Source organism: Pan paniscus, chromosome 10 (assembly GCF_029289425.2).
Source record: "Pan paniscus chromosome 10, NHGRI_mPanPan1-v2.0_pri, whole genome shotgun sequence".
Taxonomy (NCBI): Eukaryota; Metazoa; Chordata; class Mammalia; order Primates; family Hominidae; genus Pan; species Pan paniscus.
In genome coordinates, this window is record NC_073259.2 from 131,300,868 (window position 1) to 131,321,052 (window position 20,185).

Genomic DNA, 20,185 nt, shown 5'->3' on the forward strand with positions numbered 1-20,185 from the left:
TTACAAGCATGAGCCACCGCGCCTGGCTAACCATTCTGTTTTTCACTCTCAGTGTTCAATAAAGTATATGAAATAGTCAATACTTTATTACAAAATACTTTGTGTTAGATAATTTTGCCCAACTGTGGGCTAATGTAAGTGTTCTGAGCACATTTAATGTACACTAGGCTAAGCTATGATGTTTAATAAGCTAGGTGTACTAAATGCATTTTCAATTTTTTTTTTCTTGAGACAAAGTCTTGGTGTTGCCCAGGCTGGAGTGCAGTGGTGTGATCATGGCTCACTGCAGCCTTGACCTCCCAGACTCAAGCAATCTTCCCATTTCAGCTTTCCAAGTAGTTAGCACTACAGGTGCATCACCATCCCTGGCTAATTTTTTGACTCTTTTGTAGAGATGGGGTCTCAACTTGTTGCTCAAGTTGGTCTCAAACTCATGGCCTCAAGCGATCCTCATACCTTGGACTCTCAAAGTGCTGGGATTATAGGCATGAGCCACTGTGCCCAGCCCATTTTCAACTTATGATATTTTCAATTTATGGTGGGTTTATCAGGACATAACCCCATTGTAATTCGAGGAACAATTCAGTATAAAGTGAGGTCAAAGAGGTAACAGGGCTAGGTTGTTAGGCACTGTGGGCCCCTGTAAGGACTCTGTGAACAACAGGGTTTGGAGAGGAGGAGTCACATGATGTGACTTAACTTTTCAGAGGATCACTTTGTCTACTATGTTGAGAACAGACTGAAGTGTGCAAGAGTGGAAGTGGGGAGGCTGGTTAGGAAGACAGTAGCAACCCAGGTGACAGATGAGAGAACACTCTTAGGCTAGAAGCTGTGGAGGTGGTAAGAAGTGGTGGGATTCTAGAAAGATTTGTAAGGCAAAGCTAATTCATCCTGATGAATTGGATGTGGGATATGGAAAAAAAATAAAGTCTGTATATAAAGCCATTAAGATTGGAATAAGCTCACCATGGAGTGTAAAGGATGGCTCAGAGGGTTTGAATTTAATTCATTTTGGACTACCTGAAAAAGGTTGATGATTTTTACAGCTGTTCAAAACAACTGCAAAAGTACTTCTTTATTCTCTTTACAGGTCTTGTAACATAAATTAAGACAAGAAAGAAAGGTGGCTGGACATGGTGGCTGAAGCCTGTAATCCCAGCACTTTGAGAAACCGAGGCTGGTGGATTGCTTGCACCCAGGAGTTCAAAACCAGCTGAGGCAACATGGCGAAACCCTGTCTCTACAAAAAAATACAAAAGGTAGCTGGGCATGGTGACACCGCCTGTTGTCCCGGCTATTCTTGGGAAGCTGAGGTGGGAGGATCACTTGAGCCCAGGAGGCTGAGGCTGCAGTGAGCTGTGATCGCACCACTGCACCCCAGCCTGGGTGACAGAGTGAGACCCTGTCTCAAAAAACAAAACAAACAAAGGTAAGGCTGCTATCAGAGAACATCACAACACATAACACATTTACAAAACCATACTACTATACAGTATCATCCCATATGGAGAAATGTAGGCAAGTTGTTTTTTAAAAATAATGCTCTAAAAATCTAAGTACCTTCCTCTGAGTGTATGCAGTTTAGGTTAAAAAAAATAAAAATGTAAGTATCATACCTGTTCCTGAATCAGACATCCAAGCATTTGGAGTTTCATCTGGTTTACTGAGGTAAAAAGCACGAGGATGTGTAGCAGCAGCAAAATCAGACTACAAGAAAGAATACTATTGATTGACAGCTAAAAGTCATTAGGCACAATCTGCTGACCCAAGAAATGAGAGCCAGGCCTCAAACCAGGTGGGGAGAAACCTTCAGAGGGTTCAAAGAAGAAAGCCTGGCCAGGCGCGGTAGCTCATGCCTATGATCCCAGCACTTTGGGAGGCCGAGGCGGGTGGATCACGAGCTCAAAAGTTCGAAAACAGCCTGGTCAAGATGATGAAACCCCGTCTCTACTAAAAATACAAAAATTAGCCGGGCGCAGTGGCGGGTGCCTATAATCCCACCTACTCGGCAGGCTGACGCAGGAGAATCACTTGAACCTGGGAGGCAGAGGTTGCAGTAAGCCGAGATCGTGCCACTGCACTCTAGCCTGGGCAACAGAGCAAGACTCTGTCTCAAACAAAAAAAAAAAAAAAAAAAGAAGAAAGCCTGATTTCCCCATGGTTACAAGAATGCTAACTGATAGGAATTCACTGTTGCAGATTTTTTTTTTTGCCTATGTAATTTACAAAAGTTTATTTCGGTTCTCTGTGGAGCTGGAAGGAGAAAAATGGGGGCAGGTATTATTTCGTGAGTTCAGACCTAAAATGTATTTATAATTTGCCATTTACTTCCAAAACAAATTTGAAGTGCCTAGAATTAAAGTCATTTAGTATAAAAATTAATGTAAAAGCTCTAACAATTCATTTTTATCATAATTACAATAAATCAGATTAACTCTAAAAACCATAAATCAATAATATGAGCCTTAAGTAGTAGACTACTTCCTATATACAAACAATTGGTTAGTAGTCCCTGCTTACTTATCAATTCTAGTAAAAATTCTGAACAAATCAATCCTCACATCTCTGACACTGTCGCAAGAAATGTGTTTCCAGAGATATGTGATGAGAATATTTCTATCAGAATTTTTCTTATCAGGTCCCTCATGAAACTTTTAATTCCTGTAAAGAGTATGTAACCATCCATGAACCCATTGCCAAAGTAAAAGCACACTGAAATAACACTACCTACAAAGATGGGGAATTAACACATGAGCCTTATAAGGCACCACTTATTTTCTTTCTCATCAAGGAAGAAATTCCACCTGTTTGAATTTGTCTCACTACTTAAGACCAAGAGAAGGCCGGGCGCGGTGGCTCACGCCTATAATCCCAGCACTTTGGGAGGTCAAGGCGGGCAGATCACGAGGTCAGGAGATTGGGATTATCCTGGCTAACATGGTGAAACCCCGTCTCTACTAAAAATACAAAAAATTAGCCGGGCGTGGTGGTGGGGGTGTATTGAATGGCTTTTCTAGAGCTACCAATATAGTACCAAACGGCTTTTCTAGAATAAAACTAGCAACACAGTACTAAAGGGCTTTCCTAGACCACAGACGCTTTTGTGGTTCATAGAGCTTCATTTACCTTCACTTCCCTCCTCTTCAATATAAATCTGAAAAAGTACAAAGAATGGTGATATCAGGAAGCCTAAATTGAAGAAATAAAATTTATTGAAAGAGGAATAAATAATGCCTTATGAAGGCTGTAGGACGATCTTCTTATGACCTCTTTAATAGATCTTTTTCATAGGATGACAAAAAGACCATGTTCAGGATAAGACATGGCCAGTTTCTAAAGGTATTGGGTTTGTAGAGGGACCTGATTTTGCCATTTCAATGTGTTATACTAAACAATGCTATTCTGTGACAAATTTAGAGCAATAAGGGCTATACAGGCATATTAAAAATTATCTGGCCAGGCACAGTGGCTCATGCTTGTAATCTCAGCATTTGGGGAGGCCAAGGCAAGAGGATCACTTGAAGCCAGGAGTTTGAGACCAGCCTGGGCAACATAATGAGACCTTGTCTCTACAAAAATATATTTTAAAAAAATTTCTTTGGGCCAGGCACAGTGGCTCACGTCTATAATCCCGGCACTTTGGGAGGCTGAGGTGGTTGGATCACTTGAGGTCTGGCCAGCCTAACCAACATGGCGAGACCCCATCTCTACTAAAAATACAAAAATAAGCCAGGCGTGGTGGCACGCGCCTATAGTCCCAGCTAATCGAGAGGCTGAGGCAGGAGAATCGCTTGAACCCAGGAGACAGAGATTGCAGTGAGCTGAGATTATGTCACTGCAACCCAGCCTGGACAACAGAGCAAGACTCCATGTCAAAAAAATAAATAAATAAATAAATAAATAAATAAATAAATAAATGAAATGTTTAAAATCTTAATTATCTGAAACTCAAATTTAAATAATTTTTTAAAAAACCTTACTCAATATCTATAATCTTTTAATTAAAGTAGCTGCTAGGTTAGCAAAAGGGCCATACAGAATTTCAACATTTAATCTCTCACAATTTGGATTATAACTCAGAACTGTTCAAATTTCAACCTTTTTTTTTTAGACAGAATCTCGCTCTTTTGCCAGGCCGGAGTGCAATGGCGTGATCTTGGCTCACTGCAACCTCTGTCTCCCCAGTTCAAGTGATTCTCCTGCCTCAGCCTCCCAAGTAGCTGGGACTACAGGCGCATGCTACCACACCCGGCTAAGTTTTGTATTTTTAGTTAGAGACGGGGTTTCACCATGTTGACCAGGATGGTCTCGATCTCTTGACCTCGTGATCTGCCCACCCCGGCCTCCCAAAGTGCTGGGATTACAGGCATGAGCCACTTGGCCCAGCCTCAACTTTTAAGATTACAGTATTACTTCTTACAATTTAATAATAATATAAATTATTTGAAAGTTTATTTTAAACAATTAAATGGATTACTCTCTGGCTAAATGTAAACATTTGCAGTACAAAGAGAAATAGGACCTTTGCAAATGATTCATTTTCATAATATTTTATCCTTTATTAGCTTTGATTTCTAGCCTACTAAAGAAGAAACACTTACAGCAAATCATTATTTCTAATCCTCTGAAACACCAAAAGAAAGATGCATAAATGGGCCGAGCGTGGTGGCTCATGCCTATAATCCCTGCACTTTGGGAGGCCAAGGTGGGTGGATCACCTGAGGTCAGGAGTTCGAGAGCAGCCTGGCCAACATGGTGAAACCCCGTCTCTACTAAAAATACAAAAAATTAGCCGGGCGTGGTGGCGTGTGCCTGTAGTCCCAGCTACTTGGGAGGCTGAGGCAGGAGAATGGCGTGAACCCGGGAGGCGGAGCTTGCAGTGAGCCAAGATTGTGCCACTGCACTCCAGCCTGGGTGACAGAGCGAGACTCCGTCTCAAAAAAAAAAAAAAAAAAATTGGCCAGGCATGGTGGCACACGACTGCACCACCATGTACCACCTGTACCACCACAGGTGCTTGGGAGGATGAGACAGGAGAATCGCTTGAACCTGGGAGGCAGAAGTTGAAGTGAGCCGAGATCACGTCATTGCACTCCAGTCTGGGCCATAAGAGCGAAACTCCGTCTCAAAACAACAACAACAAAAAAAATGTATAAATGAACAAATTAACAATACAAAAGAAAGGGCACAAGAGTTTTGTTCATGAGCGTGTACTAAACCCACATAATCATCAGTACTGGAGCCCGCAGGGAAAGTGACTAGTCACCTACTTTCTCAATTGGTGTCTTCTTACTTTGCTCATTTCCTTGTTTAGATCTTGAACCTCCATCTTCTACATGTGCTCTCTTTGGTTGGTTCTGCTTCAGTTTTTGTGCCCATGATGTTATAGCATTACTATTTAAGAAGAGAAAACCAAAATTACTTTTTTTTTTTTGTTTTGAGACAGAGTCTCGCTGTGTCGCCCAGGCTGGAGTACGGTGGCGCAATCTCAGTTCACTGCAACCTCCATCTCCTAGGTTCAAGCAATTCTCGTGCCTCAGTCTCCTGAATAGCTGGGATTACAGACGCACTACCACGCCCAGCTAATTTTTGTATTTTTACTAGAGATGGGGTTTCACCATGTTGGCCAGACTGGTCTCAAACTCCTGACCTCTGCCCACCTCAGCCTCCCAAAGTGCTGGGATTACAGGCATGAGCCACCACACTGGGTTCCAAAATTATTTCTTTAGATACTGTACTTCACATATAAAGCTAACCACCAGTTGCTTTCAGTTGTTGTTGTGTGTGTGGTTTTTGTTTGTTTGTTTGTTTTTTAGAGACCCTCTCTGTCACCCAGGCTAGAATGCAGTGGCAGTGGTGCAATGACAGCTCACTGCAGTCTGACCTTCCTCAGCTCAGGTGATCCTCCCACCTCAGCCTCCCAAGTAGCTGGGACCACAGGTGGCCACCACCACACCCAGCTAATTTTTCTATTTTTTTTGTAGAGACAGGGTCTTGCCATGTTGCTCAGGCTGATCTCGAACTCCTGGGCTCAAGTGATCCACCTGTCTCAGCCTCTCAAAATGCTGGGATTATAAGTGTGAGCCACTGCGCCCAGCCAGTTGTTTTTTCTACTAGCGGTAAGACAATGAATTTTTATTAATTCACCTACATTACTTTTTTCAATTTCTTATTATCAAAGGCAAAGTAAACAAAAAGACTAACAGTGACAGGCCTGGCGCAGTGGCTCACGCCTGTAATCCCAGCACTTTGGGAGGCTGAGGCGGGCGGATCACAAGGTCAGGAGATCGAGACCATCCTGGCTAACATGGTGAAACCCCGTCTCTACTAAAAGCTACTCAGGAGGCTGAGGCAGGAGAATGGTGTGAACCCGGGAGGCAGAGCTTGCAGTGAGCCGAGATCGCGCCACTGCACTCCAGCCTGGGCAACAGAGCGAGACTCCGTCTCAAAAAAAAAAGACTAACAGTGACTAATAATACAAAAAGTCTGTAGCCATAGACTAGAACAAAAACCACCACATTTGCCCTTCCAAGTGCTAAATGTATCTCTACAATGAGACTGTATTTGTTGGCATAAATCAATCATTATACTTGAACATACATAAGATTTGTGTTGCTTTAGATGACACAATTCAGGGACATGAAACTAAAAACTTGGGATAAATTATGAAATTTTTAAGGATTATTTGTTTTACAAACATTCAGTCACAGTTTAATAAAAAGCCTCCTTTGTCATGAAATGTCACTAAATTTATAAAAATTCTTCTTATACATAAAAAACATTCAGGCTGGGTGCAGTGGTTCACGCCTGTAATCCCAGCACTTCGGGAGGCCAAGGTGGGCATATGTTGTAAGACTACTAAACTCTCAGGAGTTCGAGACCAGCCTGGCCAACACGGCGAAACCCTGTCTCTACTAAAAATACAAAAATTAGCCGGACGTGGCGGTACATGCCTGTAGTCCCAGCTACTCAGGAGGCTGAGGCAGGAGAATCATATGAACCTGGGAGGTAGAGGTTGCAGTGAGCTGCGATCGCACCACTGCACTCCAGCCTGAATGACAGAGCGAGACTCCATCTCAAAAAATAAATAAAAACAGAACAAAAGAAACAAACAAAAACATTCAGCAGCATACAGACTAGAAAAAAGAAAATAAAAACATAAAATTGGGGCCAGGCACGGCGGCTCACACCATAATCCCAGCACTTTGGGAGGCTGAGGTGGGCACATCACCTGAGGTCAGGAGAGAGACCAGCCTGGCCAACACAGCGGAACTCTGTCTCTACTGAAAATACAAAAATTAGCCGGGTGTGGTGGCCCACACCTGTAGTCCCAGCTACTCAGGAGACTTAAGGCAGGAGTATCACTTGAACCAGGGAGGCAGAGGTTGCAGTGAGCTGAGATTGCGCCACTGCACTCTAGCCTGGGAGACAAGAGCAAGACTCCATATCAAAAAAAACAAAACATAAAATTGGGTAACCCTGTATATAATTTTTGGTTTCAGCTGGACATGGTAACATAGCACGCGCTCATAGTCCTAGCTACTCAGGAGGATCACTTGAGCCCAGGAATTTTAGGCTGCAGTGAGCTATGATTGCACCACGGCACACCAGCTTGGGCAACAAAGCAAGACCCCCACCTTTAAAAAAAAAAAAATTGTGGCCGGGCGCGGTGGCTCACACCTGTAATCCCAGCACTTTGGGAGGCAGAGGCGGGCAGATCACAAGGTCAGGAGATCGAGACCATCCTGGCTAACACAGTGAAACCCCGTCTCTACTAAAAATACAAAAAATTAGCCTGGCGTGGTGGCAGGTGCCTGTAGTCCCAGCTACTCAGGAGACTGAGGCAGAAGAATGGCGTGAACCCGGGAGGCGGAGCTTGCAGTGAGCTGAGATTGCGCCACTGCACTCCAGCCTGGGCGACAGAGCGAGACTCCGTCTCAAAAAACGAAAAAAAATTGTTCAAATTACATGAACATGTGTGACAAACTTCCACTATTGATACAGTCCTGTCTGCTAAAAATATCTCTTCTATTTTCTGGCAAAGCTTCCGACCTTAAGAGTTTAGTAGTCTTACAACATTACAGATGGGAAGAAAGTCAGTGTCATTAGAATATAGTGTGCTTTGTTTATTTCCATTTTCTACAGGCAATGAACTGATAAATGTTCAAATACATCTCATTCTATTATAGTGCATTAAAAGGAACACTAGATTCTAAATGTAATAAACTCCCTTCAAATGATAGAAATTCTACTTACCTATTTGTTTTCCCACTGTATACTTCAGAAACCTTATTTTCACCAAGAAAATTATGTTCAAATTCACCAGGAGAAATGGATACATCTTCCTTTAAAGACACATGACACTCTTCAGGAGTCTGTATATAAAAATTCTCATTTTTCACACCATCTACAAGTGACTCAGCCGGCACCACAGGTGCTACATACTGTCCTTTGGGAACATCTACGTGCTCCATGAACTCCTTAGGGTCTTTAGATTTGTACAGATTTAATTCTGAGATACAAAAGGTGCCATATCCACTGCTTACTGAGCAACTATCCACATTGCAGTCTGGTTGTGACGTGGACATTTCTTGCTGTATTTCAAGTTCTGTGGATTCAGGATAATGGATAACAGATTCATTTCTCTCACTGCTTAGAGAAAAAAAACCCATTTGACTTTCCGAAGATACTTGTTTGTTTGAAGAATTTCCTTCACAGGAAGCCAAGGAAGCACTACTAGTCTGTAATTTGACTAAATTTTTTATCTCCTCCTGTATATGCTGGAAATAAAAAGTTATAGATTTGGGTAAGAAAGTATATTAAACATCATATTTTTATGACTGTTACAAGAATATCATGTTTCAAAATATGATGAGATATTATTCTAAAGATAATGTGATACTTTATCTTTAGTTTATAAACAAAATTGAGGCTGGTGGCCAGGCACAGTGGCTCACGCCTGTAATCCCAGCACTTTGGGAGGCCGAGGTGGGCAGATCACAAGGTCAGGAGCTCAAGACCAGCTTGGCCAACACAGTGAAACTCTGAGTCTACTAAAAATTAGCCAGACACGGTGGTGCGCATCTGTAATTCCAGCTACTCAGGAGGCTGAGGCAGGAGAATTTCTTGAACCCAGGAAGCAGAGGTTGCAGTCAGCTAAAATCATGTCACTACACGCCAGCCTGGGTGACAGAGTGAGACCTTGTCTCAAAAAAAAAAAAAAAATTGATATAACTTATTGTTTTTTCTTACAAATATAAAAAAGGATGCTGGGTGTGGTGGCTCACGCCTGTAATCCCAGCACTTTGGGAGGCCAAGGCGGGCAGATCAAGAGGTCAGGAGTCCCAGACCAGCCTGGCCAACATGGTTGGTACTAAAAATACAAAAATTAGCCAGGTATGGTGGCACACACCTGTATTCCCAGCTACTCAGGAGGCCGGAGCAGGAGAATTGCTTGAACCTGGGAGGCGGAGTTTGCAGTGAGCCAAGACCGTGCCATTGCACTCCAGCCTGGGCAACAGAGTGAGATTCCATCTCAAAAAAAATAAATAAAAATAAAAGTAAAAAAGGGCTGGGCAGGAGGCCGAGGTGGGTGGATCACCTGAGGTCAGGAGTTTGAGACCAGCCTAGTGAACATGGCGAAACCCGTCTCTACTAAAAATACCAAAATTAGCCGGGCGTGTTGGCAGGTGCCTGTAATCTCAGCTACTCGTGAGGCTGAGGTAGAAGAATGGCTTGAACCCAGGAGGCAGAGGTTGTAGTGAGCTGAGATCAAGCCACTGCACTCCAACCTGGGCGACAAGAGTGAGACTCCATTTCTATATATGTGTGTGTGTGTATATATATATGTGTGTGTGTATGTGTGTGTATATGTACGTATATGTATATAAAAAAGGAATCAATGTAAATGGTAACTTACTTGAATTTGGTTGTGAAACTGCTCCTGCTGGGCAACTATCTGTTCTTGGCATTGTTTTTCCACCAAATTGAATAGCTGTAACCACCTGGTCTATTAAATTATAAAATATGTTAGTTAAAAATAATTTTTTGACTTAACATTTCACAGAACAATTCCTCCAGTGTAAAAGAGCCCTTTTTAGGTCATGATCCATCCCAAATCCCAAGCGCCATCAGCACTCTCATAGCTAGAGTATGCTGGCGCACCACACCAAGAGAGCAGGGAGTTCTACAGAAGGCTACGTTCAGCCTCAAGGCTGGGAGACTTTCAGCCACAGACCACATGCAGCAATACACAACATCAGGAAGTGGCTATGAAAACTAACTGCCTGCGTAAAGCCTTTCAGCATCTTTCCACTCCTAAGCTCTCCTTAGACGGCTCTGCACTGTCTGGCTCCTACGCACCTCTCCACTTCATCCCAGCTCTCTGTCCTTTGCTGGCTACGCACCTGCCTCACGGGCATCCTCTGTTTGTGAGCATGCCAAAACTGTCTCCCACCTCACAGCTGAGCACCTGATGTGCCCACCACCTCGCGAGCTCTTGCACAGCTTTCACCATGACTGCTGTCTTCCCACCCTGCAATTTCAGCCTAATTGTCATCTTCTCAAACCATCCTAACAGTTCCTTTCTTTCTTGTCATCCTATTTATTTCCTTCATAGTATTTGCCACATCAGAAAGTCTCTTAAATGTTCACTTTGTGAACTCTGTCTCCTACCCCTGCCCCACTCTAACTCCAAGCTCTCCACTAAAAACTCGTGGGGTCCTGGACAAATTAATTTGTACCTCAGTTTCCTACTTTATAAAATGGGAATAATAATATCTCATAGATGGCTAAAAGGATTAAGTTTTATTTATTTATTTATTTTTTTTTTTGAGACAGAGTCTCTCGTTCTCTCACCCAGGCTGGAGTGCAGTGGCATGATCTGGGCTCACTGCAACCTCCGCCTCCCGTGTTCAAGCAATTCTCGTGCCTCAGCCTCCCAAGTAGCTGAGATTACAGACATGTGTCACCAAGTTCGGCTAATTGCTAATTTATATATATATATATATATATATATATATATATTTTTTTTTTTTTTTTTTTTTTTTGAGACAGAGTCTTGCTCTGTCGCCCAGACTGGAGTGCAGTGTCATGATCTCGGCTCACTGCAAGCTCTGCCTCCTGGGTTCACGCCATTCTCCTGCCTCAGCCCCCAAGTAGCTGGGACTACAGGCACCCGCCACCACGCCCGGCTAATTTTTTTGTATTTTTAGTGGAGACGGGGTTTCACCGTGTTAGCCAGGATGGTCTCAATCTCCTGACCTCATGATCCGCCTGCCTCGGCCTCCCAAAGTGCTGGGATTACAGGCGTGAGCCACTGCACCCAGCCAAATTTTCATATTTTCTAGTAGAGACACGGTTTCACCATGTTGGCCAGGCTGTTCTCGAACTCCTGACCTCAAGTGATCCACCCGCCTCGGTCTCCCAAAGTGCTGGGATTACAGGCCTAAGTTTTAAATTTAAATATGATGCAGTGATCTCAATGGGGAAGGAACTCCATGTTGGAAATCTGTGAGGTCACGGTCATGACAAAGCTGGGGGGACATCACTGGCATTTAGTGGGCAGGGTCCAGGCATGCAGATCATAGGGCAGTCCCCCATGATGAAGAATTGTCCTGTGTCCATTTTATGTTATAAAACAATAAATATTTCGCACAGTATTCATAACATCAAAACAAACTTAAGTTTCAAAATCTCATGAGAAGTTGGTCACCCTTTCAGAAAAGCATGTCACCAGTGGAGGTGCTGTACACACTACCTGGATCATCAACACACCATAGCTATATTGATCTGTGTTCAGCTGCTGAATTCACAGTGAGTACATACAGGTAAACATGACTACTTCATTATGTCTTCTAATGAACATGTGCCTGACATGGATATATCCAAATACATGTTATTTTACTGTAAATTTTTTATTTCTCCTTTATGTCACATTTAGGATAGTATATTGATTTTTTAAAGTGGGTAAAGGTAGGTTATATTACCTATGAATTTCATTTCAGGATAATATAAATTGATGTTATTTTGAAAGCTGTTATAAAAACAGAGCTCAGAGGCTGGGCACAGCGGCTCATGCCTGTAATTCCAGCACTTTGGGAGGCCAAGGTGGGTGGATCATTTGAGTTCATGAGTTCAAGACTAACCTGGGCAACATAGCAAAACCTTGTCTCAACAAAAAATGCAAAAATTAGCTGGGCATGGTGGTGTGCACCTGTAGTCCCAGCTACTTGGGAAGCTGAGGTGGGAGGATGGCTTGAGCCCAAGAGGTTGAAGGTACAGTGAACAGAGATTGTGCCACTGTACTCCAGCCTGGATGACAGAATGAGACCCTATTTCAAAAAAAAAGAAAAAAAAAGAAAGAAAAGAGAGAGAATGAAAGAGGAGAAAAAGAAACAAAGAAAAGGAAGGAAGAAAGGAAGGGAGGGAGGGAGGGAGGGGGTGGGAGGGAGGGGAGAGGAGAGGTGGGGCAGGGAGTATATTCTGATTCTGACTTAAGATGCTAATGTCAAAAAAAAAAAGGTTGATTTCTAATTATCAAAAGTAACAATTTCTAGTTAAACACAAATTTTCCAGAAGTTAAAATACATTGTGGCAATGCCTCCTTTGTCCTAAAGCATGTTAATTCAGTTATCAAAGCTAATGAGGGCTAGCCACGGTGGCTCATGCCTGTAATCCCAGCACTTTGGGAAGCCAAATCAGGCAGATTACCTGAGGTCAGGAGTTCGAGACCAGCCTGGCCAACATGGCTAAACCCCTTCTCTACTAAAAATACAAAAATTAGCTGGGCATGGTGGCGCTCGCCTGTGATCTCAGCTACTCGAGAGACTGAGGCAGGAGAATCACTTGAACCTGGGAGGCAGTGGTGGCAGTGAGCCGAGATCGCACCATAGCACTCCAGCCTGGGCAACAGAGCAAGACTCTGTCTCAAAAACAAACAAACAAATAAACAAAAAGCTAATGAGTAGATACATTAAGGGAAGCATTTAATATACTTAATAAAACATTCCATTTTTAATTGCATTTGCATGGGCATTTTTAAAGGTCTTTCACGTTAGTGCATACTGATTATTATATGCAAACAAGCATAAAGTATAAAAACTGAAAACTCAATTTTTTAAGCATATAATAATACTTTTTTATAATTTCAATAATTATGGATAATGGATATAAATAATTACACTTAGCAGTTGCTGCTATCGAATTCTTAAACCAGGTAATCTTTCATTTCGCTTACTCTACATTCTGAAAAATAACACAAATTATGCTTCTAAAAGTACAATTAACGTTTAAAACAAGATCTAGTGCTTTCTAAGAATTAATAATGGTTTAAATATTTCTATAAAAAACTATCAAATCCAGCCTTAGGAAAGTCTATCTTGAGCATTATCCTATGAAATAAAATTTATATATACGGGTTTTTTTTGTTTTTTTGGTTTTTTTTACTGAGGGGGTCTTGCTATGTTGCCCAAGCAGGTCACAAACTCTGGGCACAAGCTATCCATCTCTGCCTCAAGTGCTGGGATTACAGGTTCTCTTTTTTTATATATAGAGAGAGACAGGGTCTCAGTCTGTCACCCAGGCTGGAGTGTAGTGCTGTGATCATAGCTCACTGCAACCCTGACTTCCTGGGTTGAAGTGATCCTCCCACATCAGCCTCCCAAGTAGCTAGGACTACAGACACTGTGCCACCATGACCAGCTAATTTATTTATGTATTTATATTTGTAGAGACAGGGTCTCGCTATCTTGCCCAGGCTAGTCTCAAACTCCTGGCCTCAAACAAACCTCCCACCTTGGCCACCTAAAGTGCTGGGATTACAGGCGTGAGCCACTGTGCTCGGCCATGTAAGTATTCTTTTAACTGTTACATTTTTATATCACAATTTAACCTATGAAACAAAGAACCACTGATCTGAAAACAATATAATGCAATGTATCACAGCTGAATATGGTAAGGTACTAAATAGAAGCTTCAATTTATAATTAGAACATTGAAAATATTTCAAAGTGCATTTAGGTTTTTCAAAATGATGACAATTCCATATAAGTTACTGACAACATTACAATTAGTAACAATTTTAATAATTTTGGGATTCTCAGGTCTCTGAACCAAGACAATGTTTTAGTTCATATTTAATATACAAATTAGTATGTCTAATCAGTAATATATTGTTAAAAAATACTTTTGATCACCTTTTTTCCATTCATTCAATATCATTCCCAAATTAATATACTTGACCACTTTAGCATTAACTTAAAAGTGTCATGCTCTTCAGGACATAAATTTCTAATAATTTAGAGTTTAGTGGAGGTATGTTTTAACATAATTATTTTAAAATTCCAAAAATAAAACAAAATTAGATACCTCACAGTTTTTCCAAAGTTCCGAATCAGTCTTTCCACTGTTTTGTAGCTCTTGCATTAAAGAAGTTAGGACTTCAACTGTACCTTGAATTACAGATGGTCTGGTCTTCCCTGAGAAAGAGGATACCCCATTTGTACTAAGGTGGGGACTACTTCTGTTGAAACATAAATAATTCAAATGGTTTTCTTCATTCTATCAAAGTGTTGAATAATTCAGCAGTTCAAGATTTAGCAGAGCAGTACAAAACCACTGACATTTAATCCTTCTAATGGCACCTCATTTGTTCAAAATCTGATCACAAGTTGGTCCACAAAAGGAAAAGGCCAGTAAAAAGACCGCACTGTACTCTTTTTAAGAACACAACAGGAAGACCTTCTCCAGAAGTGAGAGAACACTCCAAAGGATCAGCAGAAAATAAAAAAAGTCTGTGCTAAACAATAAGATTAATTTCCAGCTTCTCTGATCTCAGCTATTCCAGAGGATTATTTCCCCCAACTTTAAGAACAGCCCTTCATTGTGCAGTGGGGATTCTTTCTCCACTGCCCCAAATGACAGTCAAATCTTGTTCACTGGACACCCTTAATTTGGTACGATAAGCTGATGCTTATCTCTGCACTATCTCTGCATAAAAGTTGTGCCAAGCAAATCAGCAGCAAACATTCAGGACTTATTTAGCCTACTCAGTGTGTAAAACAGCACTGATTTTTTCCAGGAGTACTGCTTTTCCAAACTTCAGGTAAGTTATTTTGGATTTGTTTTATAAACACACAATATATTTCAGGACATTAAAATGTACTTAAAATCTAGTCACCAAAAGATCATTTTAATTTATTTACTGCTTGATATCCTGCTTTCTTTCACAAATAATTTGTTTAAAAAAATAAATAAAAATAACAATAAAATAATAGTTAGGACCAGTGAAAATATTACTAAAAATTCAAAGGAGGCCAGGCGCAGTGGCTCACGCCTGTAATCCCAGCACTTTGGGAGGCCAAGGCGGGCGGATCACCAGGTCAGGAGATCAAGACTGTCCTGGCCAACATGGTGAAACCCCATCTCTACTAAAATACAAAAAATTAGCCGGGTGTGGTAGTGCGTGCCTGTAGTCCCAGCCAATCAGGAGGCTGAGACAGGGGAATCCCTTGAACCCAGGACACGGAGATCGCAATGAGCTGAGATGGCACCACTGCACCCCAGCCTAGTGACAGAGCAAGACTCCGTCAAAAAAAAAAATTCAAAGGAAAGAATATATGTTATCAGTAAAGGATTTTACATAGCTGTAATAATCAAGTTTAAATGTGGCCAATTTAACTGCCAGTCACAATGAAAAGGGAGACAAGTTTAATTGCCTAATTTTCACTAGCAAGGCACAGTTAGCTTCCTCCAGCCAAATCAAACACTGTTCTAACAGGAATATCTTCTAGAAGTGTACTTTAAAGGGACCACCAAGTAATAGAAGAACCAAAATGCGTGGCCAACTTTCCGCAAGTGCATACAGATTACTGTAGGACCATTTCCTGTGCCTTTTAAAATTTCCTTTTCTCGTTTTATTTCACATATTCCTTTGTTTTTTAAAACTCCCCACCCCCATTGTTTTATATACCCATGTAAGCTGCCTTAAATTCCTCCTGAAAAGGGCACAGAATTAACAACTTTTAAAGTAATGTATTTATTTATAATACACAATTTCTTCAAGACCTACTGTGTTTAAAGCTCCTTGCCCCTTTACCAGTAAGGCCCCAAAACCGCTGTTTTCCTTTCTTGTACCCGCTCTTTATAGATGCTCTCCTCTCTTACAGTCCTTGCCTCTTTGCTGTTTCTACGCTACTATAAATTTAGAAACCCAATAACCAAGCTTGTCAGACTATGTGCAAATTGAAAGTAAACAGGCTCTGATGAAAAACAAACCATGATCTGTGTTAAGACCATTAAAAAAATAAAAACAAACCAATCACAGGATAGCTTAAAAATAAAATGCATTTTAAAAAATTAATAAAATGCATAAAACACACTTTGATAACATCTATTCAGTCCACTATTTTGTCTACTTAGAGTCTGTTTTTGTCTTAACTTCCTAATACTCAACTTTAACTGCTACTTCCCACATTGGTGAAGTATTTCTGCAACATAAAACATCAATTGTCCCAATCATTTAAAAATGTAGAAATAATATTTAGGCAACTAAATGTTAAAGATATGCTTGTAATTTACCAAAAACAAACAAAAAAATGTAAAGGAAAGTAAAACAAGCAAAACAAGTTCTTTTTCAGAATGCTTTCCATGCAAAAGTACATATCTCTGAGAGAAATGAGAAACGTGAAAAGACCAAACCTATTCCTGACTTAAACATCTGTCCCCGAACATTTTTTTTTTTTTTTTTTTTTGAGACAGAGTGTTGCTCTGTCGCCCAGGCTGGAGTGCAGTGGCGCAATCTTGGCTCATTGCAACCTCTGCCTCCCAGGTTCCAGCAATTCTCCTGCCTCAGCCTCCTGAGTAGCTGGGACTACAGGCGCGTGCCACTGCACCTGGCTAATTTTTGTATTTTTAGTAGAGACGAGGCTTCACCATGTTAGCCAGGCTGGTCTCCAACTCCTGGCCTCAGGTGATCCACCCGCCTCAGCCTACCAAGGTGCTGGGATTACAGGCATGAGCCACCGCGCCCAGCCTCCCTGAACATTCTTGATGATAGGTTAAAAAATAATAATAATAATAATTCAAATCAGTAACTATGACACTATTTGGATAAGTTGATAAACGTATGCAAATAAGGTTATTCTGATTTGGTACATTTTTTTAAATCCCATTCTTACCTATCAGTATTTAAGTTCAGTCCAAGAGAATGAAGAGAATTTTCATCAGATCCTACAGAAGATGAAGTTTTGTGTAAGGTTTTCACCAAGTCAAACTCTTCCATAGTGTACAGAAATTGTTATATTCTCTTATTGGAAAATAAAGGTTCTTGGGCTGTTTGAGGAAAGTGAATCCGTGTCATCTTCAGAGGCTTCATCATCTACTGGCATTTTCAGTGGCTAACATTCAGAACTGTGAAATATCCTAAACTTCCAAGAGAGTCTGAAAATGAATGAGGGAAAAAAATACTACTATAAAAAGCCACTAAAGCTAGCAACTGTTTTTACATAACTTTGGAAACCTTAACTGCTTTCATACAGATCTCCATTAAGGATAGCAACAGTATTCATAATAATCAAAATGTAGAAACCACCCAAATGTCCATCAATGGATAAATGGATAAACGAATGAAGCATATCCATAGAACAGGATAGGATTCAGCCATAAAAAGACACATGCTACAACATACATGAACACTGAAGATACTATGCTAAGTAAAAAAAGCCAGTCACAAAAGACCACAGACTATATGATTTCATTGATATGAAATATCTTGAATGGGCAAATTCATAGACAAATGGCTGCCAGGAGCTGGGGAAGGGGAGAATGTGAGTGAGTGCAGCTGGTATGGAGTTTCTTTTTGGGGTGATAAAAAATTCTGGAATTAGATAGTGGTGATGGCTGCACAACCTTGTGAACTAAAAACCACTGAATTGTACACTTGTAAAAGACTGAATTTTATGGTATGTGAATTATGTATCTCAATTAAAAATCTACATTAAGGATTATTTGCAAAAGTAGCATCACCTTTTTCAGGTAATATTTCAGATTTTGATATGTTTAATAATCAAGGTTCTGTTTTTTAGAGACAGCATCTTGCTATGTTGCCCAGGCTGGTCTACAACTCCTGGCCTCAAGTGCTCAGCCTCCCGAGCAGCTGGGATTATAGCGCAAACCATTTTGCCAGGCTTTACAATGAAAGTTCTAGATATAATTCTATTATGTAACAATTGGAATACTTGCATGCCTTGTTCATTTGTTTAATAAATTCTACCAAGTATATATGTTTGTTGACTTATACAGAGACAAGAAGAACTGAACTACTTAATATTTAATTTGTATTAAAAAGAGCCAATTAAACTGTTAACAACCATAGCTTCCCCATTGTCTGGAAGTACATTTTGAACTATATATATGGTCTTTTGTCTCTGTGCAGCTATTCTTAGAAAATAAACCACTGGGCACACTGGAGCCTGCCTGCAGCTACTGGGAGCATGTCCCAGCTACCCTGGAGGCTGAGGTGGGAGGATCACTTCAGCCCAGGAGTTCAAGACTGCAGTGAGCTATGATCCTGCCACTGCACTCCAGCTTGGGCAACAGACCAAGACCCCATCTCTTAAAAAATAAAAATAAAAATAAAAAAATTATTTGCCAGGCCAACTAAAATTTCAGTGAAGCTGGGTATATACCATGGCAAATTGGCTGTAACAGGTCAAACAAGATGCCTCCTTCCTGGGGAATTCATGCATTTATAAAAGAGCAAGGGAGCAAGAGGAAAAAGGAGAAAAAAAGAAAACTTCAGCTGCTTACAAACTGAAAAGCTTAGAGAGTGCAACAGGAATATTGTCTAGTATTCCGCTTCTGCTAGATTCCCACTTTCTAGGGCCCGCTTTTATAAAGCATTACACAAAAACAGGGACCATTTCCTTCAGGGACAGGAGTGAATGCAAAGGGTAACCGGACCTAACTAAATGGACTTTTCCCCAGTGGCTCAGCCCATCACCCACGACAAATGGGGCATTGAAACAGTCAAGGACTGCCCCTTCCAACTGGCAACAGAAATACCTGGATTCCAATCACCATGCTATTAACACCAGGAAAACACAAGCTCTCCAGGGAGATGAACCTGCAACCCCATCTATTATTTCCCCTGCTAAGGTAATCCGGATCCGGATGCAGATCCAGATGGAAAACCACTAGAAATTCAAGGATGCTTCTCCATTGGGGTGGAGGTGCTGGGGGGAGGGCAGGGAAGTAAGAGGGAAAAATCCTTAAACACCCACAAATACAATGCAAAAAAAATTTTTTTTAACTTGATACAGAATGAATATAAGAGCAGAGCTTTTATATTTCCCAGCAACAAGATATGACGCTTTTGGTGTCCCTACCCCCTAGCGAAAAAAGGGAGCTGGGGAAAAGGAACGATTGATGGTTATGAAACATGAAAGTTAACTGGGCGCTCCGCCTTGACGGGAGGCTTGGGGGAGAGGAAGAGATTTCAGATGGGGATGAGGCCAGATCCCGACATTCTGAGCTCACAGTCAGCCCGCAATGGCTGGTGGCGGCTATCGGGTCAAAGTGGGAAGGAGAGGGAGAATCTATGCAGTCGCCTAAGCTACGGAAAGCAGGGAGGACGGAGAAAAGCCACCGCTCCTGCAACTACAACCGCGATTCCAAAAGGAAACCGGGGCACCTTGGCAAAAAATGGGGGGAAAAAATTAAAAAAAACCCACAAACCCCCCGCCCCTCAGGAAGAGCGATCTGCGATTGGGCCGCGCGAGTGTCACTCAAGGGCGCCGAGTCTAGAAAAGGCGCACCGCGGCCGGGCAAAGCTCCCACACGCCGAAGGGCTCCGAGGGGGTCAGGCCAATCGGCAGCCGTCACCCCACACCCCAGCCCATCACCACACTCAAGGGGCCGCTAAGACAGTGTCTCCTAAGTCTCGTCCCCTGTCCCCAGCGGCCTACAGCTCCCTGCAGGCTGGTGGCCGCTTACCTGGCCGCCGCTCCCGCTGCCGATGTCAGGGTCAGGCAAGCGGCCCCTCGCGACCGTTACCCGAGGGAGCGCGCGCGCGCCCAGCGTCTCTCCAGTGATTGGCTGCCCGGAAGGAGGCGGAGACAGCCGAGCATGGCGCGCGCGTCCACCTCGCCGTTCCCCCTCGCGCAGCTCCAACCAAAGAGAGATATCC

At 41.9% G+C, this 20,185-nt stretch overlaps 1 protein-coding gene across 9 annotated transcripts in view; it reads right to left on the reverse strand.

Moving 5' to 3' along the window:
• Positions 1 to 20,177, reverse strand: part of MPHOSPH9 (M-phase phosphoprotein 9) — a 75,853-nt gene extending 55,676 nt beyond the window's left edge. For 6 of the 9 annotated variants that reach the window (XM_055096317.2, XM_008964504.5, XM_034934753.3 and 3 more), the window contains exons 1-7: positions 19,993 to 20,177; positions 17,178 to 17,439; positions 14,368 to 14,521; positions 9,920 to 10,009; positions 8,257 to 8,780; positions 5,271 to 5,394; positions 1,617 to 1,707 (exon numbers count right to left, since the gene is read on the reverse strand). In XM_055096317.2, coding sequence (XP_054952292.1) covers positions 1,617 to 1,707; positions 5,271 to 5,394; positions 8,257 to 8,780; positions 9,920 to 10,009; positions 14,368 to 14,521; positions 17,178 to 17,281 — 1,087 coding nt within the window. In that variant the 5' untranslated portion in view covers positions 17,282 to 17,439; positions 19,993 to 20,177. The remainder of the gene's footprint in view (positions 1 to 1,616; positions 1,708 to 5,270; positions 5,395 to 8,256; positions 8,781 to 9,919; positions 10,010 to 14,367; positions 14,522 to 17,177; positions 17,440 to 19,992) is intronic. The other 3 variants (XM_008964505.4, XM_003812112.6, XM_034934755.3) reach the window with 3 other exon arrangements.
• Between the last annotated feature and the right edge of the window lie 8 nt (positions 20,178 to 20,185).